Raw genomic sequence first — 13,877 nt, forward strand, 5'->3', positions numbered from 1 at the left:
CTGCAGAAAATGATGGAAGTGGAAAATGTACTCTGGGGCTGGGAGGCTGTTGCTCACTGCGAGGCTGGGAATGGCTTGTTGTGGAGAAGGGATTCTTCTGGTTCCTCCTACTGGCAAGCACACGGAGAGTTTCTCAACACTGTTTACTTGAAGCAGAATTTAAACCCCAACTAAGAGGGTGTTAATTCTCCCTGTCCCACCAGTCCTGCAAGCTGAACGCACCCAGAACATCATCAGCAGCAGATACACTGTGGTCAGCAAAACGTGACAGAGCTGTGGCCGGCCGGGAATGTCGCTGCTGCCTCCGGGCCCCTCCGGCCAGATCCCAAAAGCGCCGCAGATGTCTTCAGTGGCACCCGGACAGCTCTGAAACCCAGCTGTGCATGGCCAGACCCTGCACCACCCCCTCTCCGGCACTGCATTTCTATACATTAAAGCACTGTTTTGCTCACGCCTGCAGTGCCCCGGTGCAGAGGGCCACGAGCAGCGGGTGTGGAGCGGGCTGTGCTCCCCGCAGCCGTGTTGCCGCAGCCACCGCGCTCTGCAAAAATCCTCTGCAGAGGCACTGCACTGGGCTTCACGTAAGACGTGATGGCAGCTGCTTTTAAAACACACACTGGGAGCAAGTCTCTTCACCGCATTGCCCTCCCACACCGCTGCTTTTTCTCTCGCCCAGGAATCCTCCGTCACATTTACGCATGGGGCAGCAGGTGGGCAGGAGTGGTGGGGACACCTCGTCGCCCAGGCGCCCTGTGCACGCGGAGCTCGGTTTGGAGCCGCGATAGCTGGGCCAGGACAGGGAGCCTTCTGCCTCCAGCAGCACGTGTCCACTGTACCTTGTGTGTGGTTTGAGAAAGGCAGGGAAAAAAATACCCTTCTTGAACTTTCTGCCCCCTTACCATGAGCTTTGGTCCCTTTGGAGGGCGGCTGTATTCACGTACGGCCACAGTGCTCAGTTTGCTGTTATTGTCCTGCTTAGAAAGTACTCCTGCTTGACGGAGGGAGCAGAATTTGTCCTCAGCAGGTGTCCAGGGGGAGAGAGCTGTCCCGTGCGCTTTTGCAGGGGACACGGGTACCCCAGAGGAGACAAAAATCTCTCTTTCTCCTGGGAGGAAAGGGCTGTTTCCATCCCCGCAGGTTGTTGCTCCGTGGCTGTACTTTGTGTGCCCCGCGCTTGCGTGATCCTATGGCTCGTCCTGCAAAGGGGGTACCTGAAGAGTGACCCCCGCAAGAGCCACCTCCTTCCACCCAAGGCTGGCTCCTGCTTCACCCCCCCCCCCCAGTAGGACCCTTCCCCACCTGTAACCCATGACCCAAACGACTGCGGCCGGATCGGCATCGGGAGCACAGACCGGCCCCCGTCGGGCCGGAGGAGGGGGCTGCCCCGGCTCCGGGGAGGGGGGGCCGGCGGACCGCGGCCGGGCTGAGCCCCTCACCGCGGCCTCCGGGCGCGGCGGGGCCGGTTTGCGGGTCCCGGGCGCCCTCTAGCACCGCCTCCCCGCGCTCCTCCGGGATGGAAACCGGGCGAAAAGGTTTGAGGGGCCCCCACGAGCAAACGTGCCTTAAAATGGGATGCAGAGGGAGCCCGGACAACTGCCGTGGGGTGAGGATGACCCCAGCTCCTGCCTTCGGTCTCCCCCTTGCACGCGTGAAATCCATACGGTCGGTGCTACCTCCATGGGATGGACCGATTGCTGGGCAGGGCGATTATCCCAGCTCGTCCGTAAAGAGCGGAGTCGTCTCACGCCACGTCCCAAACAGATTTCATCCCTGCCGGATGAATTCAGCAGGAATCTGCCCACCAAACGCCTCCCAGCTCTACGTCCGTGGTCACCGGGCGCAGGATGCTGTAGACAAGACAGGGAGGCATCGGCTCAACACAGGCATCCCGGCAGCGTGGGGTGCCCACAGCCGGGGGGACGGATGCTGTCACCTGGCTTCTCCCCAGGTGACTGAAAGAGGGGGGACCCCCCCCAACCCCTGGGTCGGTGCTCTGCGGCAAGGCACGCGGTTGTCTTTTAGCGCTGGGTTTTCAACTGCTCGGGGCTGAGCTGAGTCAGCAGCGCCGGCACAAGCCCCTTTTGGGCTTTTTCTGGAGGATTTTTGTGGAGAGCTTCAGCTCAGGAAGTGAATTTATTCACACTGGTCGTTTTCATCCATTTGACATAGTGTGAATGCAAACCAGCCGAGCAAATTTAGCAACAACACTTTCTGCTCAGTAACTAATCCCTGGCAATTCTGCTTTTATTTACCAAACACTCTTTCAAAGCAAACAAAACTTCATGATTTCTCTCTCAACGGTTTTCCATGTTGAGGGTTTTCAGGGGTCCTTGGCAGTTGGAGGGATATTCCCATCAGGCTGAACTTGCAGACCCTTGGCTTCTGGCTGTGGGTGCTCTCTGCCCCTTCCCACCCGGTTCTCCCACACCTCAGCTCCCCAGGGAGCACCGTGCACACCGGACGGGTTTATACCCGCTCGGGATTTTCCTATGTGCAGGTCCCTGCCCGCCAGCAAAGGCGAGGTCAGAGGGGTTGCTTTGACTGAAGACAGGATGGATGGAGAAGGGGTTTGTGCTCAGGCACTTGTTAATCAGAAACTTCCCGGGGAGCGTGCTAGGTGCTGCGAAGCCCGGCCGAGAGCCCGCCACGTGCCGGCAGCGCTTGGAGGACGCCGTGTGCCTGGCGTGCCCAGGCTGTAGCAGTCGGCGCTGCTTGGGGAGGACACAAGCTTTGGGGCAAGGGCCAGCGCAGCACGGGGGTTTTGGCCAAAGGGCTGGCCTCATGTCACCTTTGGCCACCATGTACCCCAGTCTCCCCGAGAGAGAGCTGATGCTCCTGAAATCCCCTCTGCAGACTGCAGGTGCATCAGTGCTGGAAGCTGGGACAAAACAGCCCCAGTTTCTTATTTCTTGTGTTGCTGGAAATATCCAAAGCGCAGGGAGGTAATAACCAATTCAGCTGCGAAGATGCTGGCGAGCTCTGGCTGCAGGAGCTGGGAGGAAGGCTGCTCTGCGCCGTGGGTGCCCCGCGGGGGTCCAGCCTCGCCGCACCAGGGCTGACCATGGGATGGTGAGGGGGCAGCGGCACCCATCCGGCCACAGCACGGTCCCCCCGAAATTCCTGCTGCTCTGGGCCCGTTGCTATAGCAATGCTTATGTCGCAGCGCCGTCAGGAGGCATTGCAGTGCTGGAGTTGGCATCTTTCATTGAAGCGAGTTGAAGCCATCCTAGGTTTTAGCTGGGTAAAACATCGGGGAGCAGCCAGAGCTGCTCATTTTCCCACCACGGGGGCTTCAGGAAGCCATGTCCCCTCTCCCTCACCTCTCGCACCCACTGTCACGGCATCACCCTGCCCTGCACAAGGGGAAGGCTCCCAGCCTGCTGCAGAGAGCCCAAGAGAAGCGTTGCCTGGTACCGAGCTTGGGGCACGATGGTCCTGTTTCCACAGCAGATGCTGTCGATGAGAGGAGGCGAAGGCTGAGGCCTCCCCTCCCCTCTGCAAAGGGACCCCACGACCATTCACACCCAAAAAGCAGAGTGCAGGAAACGCGCTGATGAAGCTGAAGGCAGAGGGCAGCCGGCGAGAGGCACAGAGGCAGAAATGTGGGTTCAAAACCTTCAGGACAGGCTGAGTTTAAGGCTCCTTCCACCCCCCTCCAGCCTGGTAAAGCCTGGGTTACTGGCACCCCGGCAGGGTGAGAGGGTGTTCCCCAAAACGCTGGCGGGGCATGGCCCATCACACCACAATGCATCTGCTTTTGAGAAGCCAGCTTGGAAAAGCTGCTTGCCAGCAGTTTTTTGGCTTTGAATTGGCTGTAGCTGGTTGCATGTGGCTGTGCCTCACTCCCTGCCTTCCCCAGGCAGGGTGGATTGCTCCCACGTGTGCTCAGCTGGTCAGATGTGATTAGTCCCCTTAACGCAGAAGGAAAACTAATGCAAAGCAAATTACTTGCAGACAAAATATTTGCAGGCCAGGGACAACCCTTAGCTTCGCTGGGGAAGATGTTTCCAGCAATAAAGAAGAAATACTTTTAAACAGACCAAGAAATTGTAAATTTGCAGAAAAGGGAAGGCAAGAGGAGGCTGCCTGAGCAGATCTTTGGAAGCTGATTGCATTTCAGAGCTCAGAGTGCCTGGAAATGCCTGGCTCTGGGCTGCCTATGCATTGTCATCTTGAAGACAAAAGTAATTGCCCAAACTTACTAGAGTTTTGCTAAGAGGAAATGTTTAGCCTCCCTTGGAAAACATTAACAAACACCATTAAAACTCTAAGCTGCATCTTCATTGTCCAGATTATTAATTACCTGGAGCAGTGCCACTTGCTAACAGCTCAGACTGGGGAAAGTCGTTGCAGGTGTGTCAGAGGATGAGCAGAAAGACAGAAGCTATTGATCCTTAGGCTGATAAATACTGCCTGGTGCTGCCTGTGTCTAATCAGCAATCTGCTGCCAATTTGTTCTGATGAATGGCTGAACAAGCTGTGGGTACAGATCTGCATCTTGCCGCGGCAAGCGAGAGCCCAGCTCTTCAGCCACTAGCTCTGCAACAGCCACAAATGGGGGGGACCCTGCTGCTCCCCAGTGCCAGCGGCTTTCTCAGGAGGTGGATTTGCTTTTCTTCCCAAGGGACCTGCCTGTGGAGCAGGGGCTGGTGCAGGGGAAGGTGGAGGCAAGCCCAGCCCAGGCAGCAATGCAATGCCTCACTCCGGTGGGAGCTTCTTCCCAGCCTGGCCCTTAGTGGTTGCCTTATTCTCTGGAGCAGCAGCAGCAGCTTTATGATCCTCTGTGCATTTCTGTGCTCGCTCATTGCTGCTGCTTATTATTTTTCAGGGCCCCAGAGCATCGCATGCATCCCGGCGCTGGGACTGGCCTGGGGTAGCTGTCTGGCTCTGCAGTGCTTAACTCACCGTTTCCAAAGACAAGGGGTTTGGGGGGGTTTGTCTGCTCAAGCTCCTTGGGCTCTGCCGTATGGTGACTCTGCAGGCAGCACTGCGGGAAGCTGCCAGGCTCCGGGCCACCAGACGTGGTCGGACTGGTATGAACCTATCTGGGATGGAAACGGCTGAGTGTGCATGAATAATGGAGGCACTCTGTGACATTTATGCGCTTGCTTTTGAAACCATAACCACGCTCTAACCCTTCCCCATCTCAAGATGTATCTGTATATAGCTGCAAAATATCTTGGATAGTTTCAAGCTGAGATGTTATATTTCTAAAATATTTGATGCTGCTGAGGCATGTCTGAAAAGCATTTAAAATATGCCAAATAGCCTGAAAATATCTCATATTTGGGAGGCTGAGCATTTGTTGTTCATCTCTCCCTCTATCTCAGTAGGGCACATTTCAAAGGCCATTTGAACATCCAACTCTTCATCACGTTTGAAAGTTCTCGTGGGTGACTGCTGGAGCTGGGGACCTTCCTGCGTTCAGTCCTCCACTGGCTGAAACCTTGGCTCGTTTTGATCTTGGCACAAGGAAAATTAATTTCCTGGCCTTAGCCCAGTGCAGACTCATTAGGACCTGGCACGATCACCCTTTTGTGCACAGGAGGGGACGGTGGGGGCCCAGGGCAGCACCGCGGTTCCCTGGGGATGCCCGTGGGGACGTGCCAGGGCTGGAGGATGTGCCAGGCAGGGCCCGTGTCCCGGCACGCTGCTGGCAGGGAGGTGGGATGCCGACCTGCAGGGAGCAAAACCCTTCAGGTGCAAGGGGGGGGATCCCTGTGTTTGCTGGAGTTTGTTTTATTTTACAGCCGCACTGTGTCTTGCTCAGGCCCGGCTACTGCTGCCACCTCCCTGTGCCGTGCCCTGGGTAATCCCGGGGTGCCAGCCCCGGAGCAGGGCAGAGAGGGAAGCCGTGCCCCACGTCTCATTCGCCAGCTTGAGCCCAGGACAGCCAGCCGGTTACACCGAAGGGCTCTTGCTCTGCTCCGGAGGAGGGGGCTGAGCCACCTCAGCTCTGGAGCAGGGGCAGGATTCTGACCTGCAGCACTGTGCTTGGGGCAGAGACCCCGTCCCGTCCTCCTGCCGCCCGTGGAAATGATGTCTTGGCAGTGGTTTGGGTGGTGCTTTTGTTGTGGGCTTGGGTTCTCCTTTTGAACGCTGCCAGCGGTTGCAGAGTGCCAGGAAAGAGGTTTTCTTCACTTGACTTTGCCTTTTGAAGAGGGAGAAGGGGCTAATGGGGGCAGTTTGGTGGGCAAAGGAGTGCTCAGGCTTTGTCCCTGGGCTGCACGTGCTGAGACAGGGCCCGTGCTGAGATAACAGTATCTAACCAGCTCTGTGGTTTACACCCCCCCCAGGGACCTGGTTGCTGCTATTACCGTAAGTTGTTCCAAAAGCAGCAATTTCTGCAACACATTAACGTGCCAGCCTAGTTGCAGGGCTGGTTTGCAGCATGCCTGAGCTGCCCCATGCAGCAGCGGGCTGCACCCTCCCGACCCCCAAACCTCTTGGGGTGCCATGGGCATCAAAGGGAGCATGGAGCCCTCCGGCACTGCCAGGCGAGCCGGACGCGCCGGGTGAGACCGCTGGTGAGAGCCCCATGGCTTGGTGCATTCAGCAGGGCTCGCCTTGCAAATAAATTATGGATTTGAATGCCAAGAAGCAAAGACTTAGTAACAGGCTGGGCTCTCCAAACCTCTTGGGTGCTTTGCAGGGAAAACGATGGTGATGAAAGGCTGGAGGGAGCCGCAGGTGGAAGCTGCCCTTCAGGATGGATCAGAGAAGCGGAGGAGCCCGAGATGGAAACAGAGGGACTGCACACAGGAGAGATGGAAAAATTAAATAACCAGACAAAGGAAGGAGGGTTGCAATGTAAGACTGGGCTTGGTAATATAAGAAAGGGAAGAGACAAAAGCAGTCTCCCAGCAAAACACTGGAATTTAACTTTCACAGCTGCAAAAGGAAAACAATTGCTTCCCACAAAAATAAATGATGGGCTGCGTTGATGAGATGTCTGAGGAATTTCAATTAAAAGCCAGCGACACTGACAAAGGCAACGAGATTGAAGTGTTCAAAGGTAAGTGAGCAATGGGGAGGGAAGAACAATAAATGGCGAGGGAGGGAACAGTGCCTGCTCAGCACTGCGTGGGCTGGGCCCTTCCCAAGGCGGCAGAGAGAAAGCCTTCGCCCGCTGAGCATGGCAGGGTGCTGGGATCCACCTCCAGCATACGTCCCACGCCCTGCGCACCCTCCCTCTGCCTCCCTGCACCTCCTGCACGGATCCTGCTCCGCAGGGAGATGCTCGCTGAAGCAGGGCTGGTCCCCTCTGTCTGACATCTCCAGTGGAGGTCTGCTCATGTGCAACATGGAACCAAGCTCTCTGTATTTTCGAGTCAGCCCCGTGAGTGTGGTGTCACCTTTGTCCCTGGCTGCCCTCCCGCACCTCCCACCCAGGTGATGCCCACTGCCTTCAGGCCCTTTCTCTACAACCGCTTTGGAGTTGGAGCTGCGTGTGCCCTTGGCAGAGGACCTGCAGCAGAACAGAGAGTGGGAAGAGCTGGCAGGTTCACATACGATTAGGAGAAAAGTCCCCTGAACCTTGGCTGGTGACACTGCAATGGGTGACAGCAGAGGCAAGCCGAGCCGTGTTACCAGCAGCACGTGGAAAGAGCCTGCACCGGTTTTCCTGCAGCCACCAGGCAAAGAAGATGAACGTCTTCCAAGACGGCGCAGCTGACATTGTGTCTGATGGGAATAGCTCGTCCCTGCAGCCTGAAGAGACATCTCTGCTCCATCTGAGCTGGTGACAAGAGCTGGGATCGGGAGGGCAGCAGGCTCAGCGTGCTCCCGGGCTGCTGGGAGAGGAATCGCTAGAGCCTGGCCGGGACAAGGTGGGCATCCCTGCCCAGGGGACGGAGCAGTGAGGAGCAGCAGAGGCACGAGCCAGGGATGGAGCAACCTGGACCAGTGGGAGGAAGGAGGGATGGCCTCGCACCAAAATATCTCGCTTGGCTCTGAGCACGACGTGCAACTTCTGGCACACAGAGAACCCTGCTAATATCCATGCCAAAGAAAACGGCTAGATTTCAAATCCCAAAGCACAGTGGTTGTGCAGAGCAGGTGGCCAGAGCCCGGTGGCCAGCCCTGGCCAGGCTCTCCGTGTCTCCAGCCCAGTGCCGAGCTCTGTCCCCAGGCGGGGATGGCCAAGGCGCTGTGCCCCACGGGCCTCGGGCTGCTGCTCGGCTCTTAGCACAGGCAGAAGTAGCTGGCACTAGCCGCCTCTTAGTGCTTGCATTTACAGCCCCCCCGCCACGCTGCAATACAACAGGCCTCTTGGGTTGACAGCCCTGATGGGGACAAGCTGCTTTTCTGCCTCTAAAAACAAATTACTTACATGTAGATGTATCAGAGTAACAGATAGCCACTGTCACAGCCGGCCCCACTCAGAGCCCTGCCAGATACCGCAGTCCCGCTTCCCCAAGGCACGCCGTATCTTCAGGCGTCTGTTGTTCCATTAATCTATTTTTAGTAAATATATCCCCCTTAGTTCAGCTGCAGTTATCTGATTAGTTCCTGTAACTATATGAGGAGCAACATCTCCAGGCGTGACTGTGATTTCTGAGCAGACTGTGTCTCTGCACACGCGTTTGCTAAGAGAAAAACTTGCTGAAGATGCTTCTCCCTGCGGCGCTCGTGGACGCGGTGCTCTGAGCTCTGGCGCTGCACGAGGCCAAGTTTTGGGGGCCGGGGCAGCGGGGATCAGCACCGCTGCAGGTGCTGGAGCACATGACCTTTGGTAAAGGCAGAATTAACCAGGCACGCTTCCCCACTGCCGCCCGCGATAAGGGGTCATCCTCCTCCGGCGTTGCCCTGATGCGGCAGCAATAAGCAGCTGGCTTTGTTTGCTCCTGAACACGAGGCTGTTGATGGAGATTTCCGTCATCATCGACTGTGGCTGAGAGAGGGGAAAAGTCCCCGTGCGCCAGCACTCACAGCCTGCTGGAGGGGTGCATCCTGAAGGCGTGGGGTGCTGGGGCTGCGTACCCCCTTCTTCCAGGCAGGTAGCGCCAGGGAGAAGCTCCACAACGGCCTTGTCACTGCATAGGGACTAGCTAAAAACCCTACAGACCCGCAGATGGTTCCAGCATCGCACTTTGCTCCGAGGCCTCAGCCTCTATTGACGGCAGCTGTCCCGGAAAATCAGATTATAGTGCAAACCCCTGGCATCGAGTCTGCTCTGACGAGTCAGGTCTTCCATCTCCCAGCTAGGTTGTCAGGATGAAGAGCACACAAAGGGGAGCAGGGGGATAAGCCTCCGCCGTGACAGCTTTTCCTCAGCTGTGTCGGAGGAATGCTGCAAACCCAGAGCTCCTCGGCGTTCCCTGGGGCCCGTGATGGCCGTGGCCGTGGCTTGGGGTGGGAGAAGGGGGATCTCCTCCAGGAATCACGCACAGGAGCTCCTGACCCAGCTTATCTCCCTTATGGGTGGCCAAAGCCATCAGAGCTCTGCTGCCCGCTCCTCCTGGAGCGCTTTTAGGCTGTTGAAGAGGGATTGATTACAGATTTAAATGCTCCCAGGGCAGCAAAGGGAAAAGCCGTGCCCACAGCGAGAGCAATCCCTTGGCATCACTGCGGCCGGCACCTGAGCCCCGGTGCTGGCCCTGGGTTTGCCGGGCTGCCCGAGCCCCGCCGTGTCGGCCATCACCTCCCCTCCCTCTCGTGCAAGCGCTGTTACTTATTTACATCTTCATTGTGTGCCTGCCTGGCTTCTTCACCACAGCGATTTATTTTCCGCTCCTGCTTCGCCGCGACTGTTCAAGCCCCCTTTTGCAGTCAGGATGAGGCCGCGCCGCGGGAACTATGTCACGCAGCTAAAGACATTTATTTCAGCCGAGAGACCCGCAAGCGCCTCGGGTGACACTTTGTCAGCAGCCAGAAAGAAAGATGCCGAGCGTCACTCGCTGAAACCAGTTGCTCAGACAGACTGGGGGTAACGCGGGTTCCCGTCTTAAAAAAATCTCGACCCTGCCGCCCCCGGCAGCCCACGCCGCGTCCACCCCACGGGCTCTGCCCTGCTCCGTGTCTGCCCTCAGGCCCGGCTTCTCACCGGGATGCTGCCAGCAGCAGATGCTCCGTGTCTTCCCCCCAGTGACCCCCCTCCCCGTGCCCCACCGGGGGCAAACTCAGAGCCCGGGGCGGGGCGGGGAACACACGGCCCCCAAACCCCGCTGCGCACCCTCGCTCCCTGCGGGGCTGGGGGTGCGAGTGGCTCCGGCGGGGGGCGCAAATACCCCCCCGTGGGTGCGTGTGAGCACCCTCAGCGCTGCTCCCTTCGCGTCTGCACCCCCCCCCCCTTTTCAGCCCTGCAATCCCCCCCCCTTCAGGCACGTGCACCGACGCCCCTCCCCTGCCTGCGCCGCTGCCCCCCGCTCACGGCGGCTGCAGCGCGGAGCGGGGCGGTGCGCGGAACGGAGCCGGCCGGCCCCCACCGCCCGCCCCCGCGGCGCTGCCATTGGCGGCGGGGCCGGGCCGGGGGAGGGCGGCGGCGGCGGCGGCCGGTACAGCCGGTACTAACCCGCGCGCCCCCCCCCGCCCCCCCCCCCGCCCCGGCCGGCGGCCCCGGTATGTCGCGGAAGAAAGCGGCTCGCAGTAAGGGCGGCGGGGCCGCGCCCTCCGCCGCGCTGCCCCCCGCCGCCCAGGGCTCCGGCCGGGCCGCCGCCGCCTCCCCGAGGGGCTCCGCTCCCGAGCTGCCCCGCAACGGCGGAGCGGCGGCGGCGGCGGCGGGTCGTCCCTCGCTGAGCAGCAGCGGGGAGTTCTACGATCTCGCTTTCAAGGTGCGGTAGCCCGGGGAGGGGGGGGGGAACGGGAACGGTGTGGGGTCGGTGGGATGCGGGGTCGGGTGCGGTTTTCCTTACGGTCGCCGGAGAAGTTCCCCGGGACCAGGAGCGGGCGGGCATCCCTCTGCCAGCCGCGGCATCCCGCCCCTCCGCTGCTGCCGCCACCGGGGTCGGGTCTGCTCGGTGCGGGGGGGGGGGGGCTGCGCCTGCAGAGCCCTCGGCAGCGGGGCTGCTTCGGCGGAACTTTTGGAAGTGATGGCAAAAGGCTTTCTGCCCAAGCTGAGTTATTGTAACCTGCTGGTTCCTCTTCACCGACGTAAGAAATGCGGTCGTGCAGCGCGGTGACGGTATTCCTCGAGTCGCATCGAATCTGCTCTGGCTGCTGTTGAAATGTCTCCAGCTTGCGCTTTCTTTTAAGGGCTCAGATGGCTTCTTCTCTCAGATTCTGGCGAGCGAGCCACACATCAAACGTATTTGCACCCCCCCCCCCCCTTCCATCATGCGACCTGATGCAAGCCCAGCTTGGAGCTCGCTTAGCGATTTTGGCTGGGGCTGCAATTCGGCGTGACCCATCTGACTGCATTTCCAACACAGATCTGTGTAGCCGAGCGCAGGGCATTGAGCTTGGAGAAGACAGTGTTTGCTGTGGCAAGTCCAACCTTAGCACGCTGCGTCGGTGCCTGTGGCAATCGGCGTGGCAGTCGTGGTGTTAAGATTTGGGATGTGGAGCAGGAGGTGAGGGGTGTTTGAGAAGTGAATTTGGTTGCTTTGGTAGGCGGTTGGTCCTGATACAGCTGCAGTAGCGGTTCAACGGCTTCCCTAAAATGGAGCCATCTCCGTGTTCATGCTGGTCCTTGGCTCCTTCAGCTCACCTCTCTCTGCCTGGGCTGGGGCTTTCCCTAGGGCTTACACCCATGGCATAGGGATGAGCCAGACGAGGTCTCAGATAAGCCCAAATGCGCTGGGTAGCCAAAACCTCTGCTAATGGTCTGGCTGGTTTTGAACCAGTGGGAGAGAGAAATTGCTTTGTATTTAGTAAAAACCTGGTTTATTAAACTTTCTCTTTCCCTTACCCCTCTCTTGAGGCTCCCAAGCTCTCCAGAGGCAGTGGCCAAATGCAAGTCCTGGGCCCGGGGCCGGATCCTGATCACCAAGCCCTTGGCGTAAGCCTGGCCCTGGGTGCTATTGCATGCCCTGGGTGAGGTGTCAGTGGTGCTGGGTGGAGAGAAGCTGCTTTTAAGGGTCACCCTGCTCTAGAACAGAGGTCTGGAAAGTTTTAAAAAAAACAATACTACTATTTTGTACTAAAAATGCCTCTTTCTTTCCCCCTTCCTGTGGCTTTGCGGGCTCGCTGGCTCTCCTAACCCGGCTGTGCCAGAGCTCGGTGCGCAGCTGTGCGTGGTGCTCCCATGGGAGACCCGGTGTGGGGCTCTGCACCGTGGGTGATGGAGCAGTGTGGCTGGATCCTGGCCACCCACTCCCCTCCCCAGCGGTGCCCCCCTGCCCCAAAACAAGTTATGGCTGCGGCCGGGGCTGCTGCTGCCTCTTGGGAGGCTGAGCTGCAGAGTGGTGATGGCATTTACTACTTCTGATGGCTCCTGCCTGGGTTTGGTGTGACCCAAGGCAGTGCCTGCCTTAAAACCATTTAAATTTGGTCACAGGCTAATGGCAGTGCTTTTGGGAGAGAGGGAACCCTGCCATGTCAGCGTGAAGCTGTGCAAATTGGTGCAGGTGGAGAAGCCGCTAATGCAGCTCGGCTGCGCGGCCTGGGATTTCTCAATGGCGGGAAGCTGTCATCCTGCCGAGGGGAGCGGGGTTGGTGGCCCCGGGGTGCAGAAGGGCTGGGAAGGGGTTGCGGTTTGAGCAGAGGCTTTGGGGAGCTGTGTTTGGGAGCTGCTTCAGCTCTGCCGTGGTTTTGTTGTGGCAGGGTGGGTGCCTGCCCCATCTGCAACCAGCGCTGCTGCTGAGTGGGGAAACTGAGGCAGGCGGCACCGGGAGCTGCTCCCTCGGCACCCGCTGAGGACCGGGAGGGTGGCTGGGAGGGTCCCACCAAAGGAGTTTGCTCGCAGAGGGCAGGGTGAGCTCATGGTTGGGGCCCCCCCCAAAGTCTCCGCGTGGGCAGTGCCACCCTCCCAGAAGCCCCGCACGTGGTGGGGTGCAGGGTGTTTTGTGGGTGCGATGGGGGCAGCCTGGGTCCCGCAGCCGTCAGGTCGCAGCCTGCTTCGCCTAGATAGCACCTCTTGGTTTTCCAGGGGTGTTTATGTCCCCACGGGGGATCTGTTAAGTGCTGCTCGGGGGAAGGTGTCTCGAGTTCAGCCAGTGCTCAGGGACGCATGTGGTGCAGGGTGGGGAGCAATCCTGCTGTAGGTCCCCCCACCTCCCCTAGGTCTGAGGACATCCCTCTTGGACGTGCTTTTTTTCCCCCTCAAGAATACGGGATCCTCATGGGCTTGGATGGAGCTTTTGGGTTGGTGATGGGTAACGGCTGCAGTGGGGTTTCCTTCCGGAAACCCAGTGTCTAACGCCTGCCCTCCTCCCTCGCAGGTGATGCTGGTGGGCGACTCGGGGGTCGGCAAAACCTGCTTGCTGGTGCGGTTCAAAGACGGCGCTTTCCTCGCCGGCAGCTTCATTTCCACAGTTGGAATCGACTTCAGGGTAAGTGCCTGGGGGGCTCCTCAGTCTCTGCCCACGGGGTCTGGCAGGTGAATGGTGGCTTTTGCAGAGGAGAGACAAAACATTGCTCCAAGGATTTAAACCTCGTCATCCTGACCCATGTCAGCGCCAGCTGGGGCACCTCAGGGTGCTGATGGCGGCAGCATCAGAGAGCAGCGGCCTCTTCGTTACTGCTTTGCACAAGGATGGGGGAGCACGTCCCCTGCTCTGGGTCCTGGGGATGGTTCGTGTGAGAACAACGGCTGAGGCCTGAGCATCTGCCCAGTCAAAGTATTTCCCTGAGTCAGTTTCAGTGTTTTTAGGAGTTGAGTTTGTTTTTTTTTAAAAAAAAAACCAAAAAACAACCAAACAAGAAAACGAAAACTGACATAAACCAGAATCTCCTGGAAACATCTCCTGAGTGCAGCTTTGGGGTGCTGACGTGGGGGT

The 13,877-nt window shown here is 58.7% G+C and overlaps 1 protein-coding gene across 1 annotated transcript in view; it reads left to right on the forward strand.

Moving 5' to 3' along the window:
* The first annotated feature begins 10,530 nt into the window (after window positions 1-10,530).
* RAB26 (RAB26, member RAS oncogene family) overlaps window positions 10,531-13,877 on the forward strand; it is a 33,997-nt gene continuing 30,650 nt past the window's right edge. The window contains exons 1-2 of the mRNA XM_069810517.1: window positions 10,531-10,772; window positions 13,320-13,430. Of these exons, the coding sequence (XP_069666618.1) occupies window positions 10,563-10,772; window positions 13,320-13,430 (321 nt within the window). The 5' untranslated portion in view covers window positions 10,531-10,562. The remainder of the gene's footprint in view (window positions 10,773-13,319; window positions 13,431-13,877) is intronic.

The sequence above is a fragment of the Haliaeetus albicilla genome, chromosome 22, assembly GCF_947461875.1.
Source record: "Haliaeetus albicilla chromosome 22, bHalAlb1.1, whole genome shotgun sequence".
Classification (NCBI taxonomy): Eukaryota; Metazoa; Chordata; class Aves; order Accipitriformes; family Accipitridae; genus Haliaeetus; species Haliaeetus albicilla.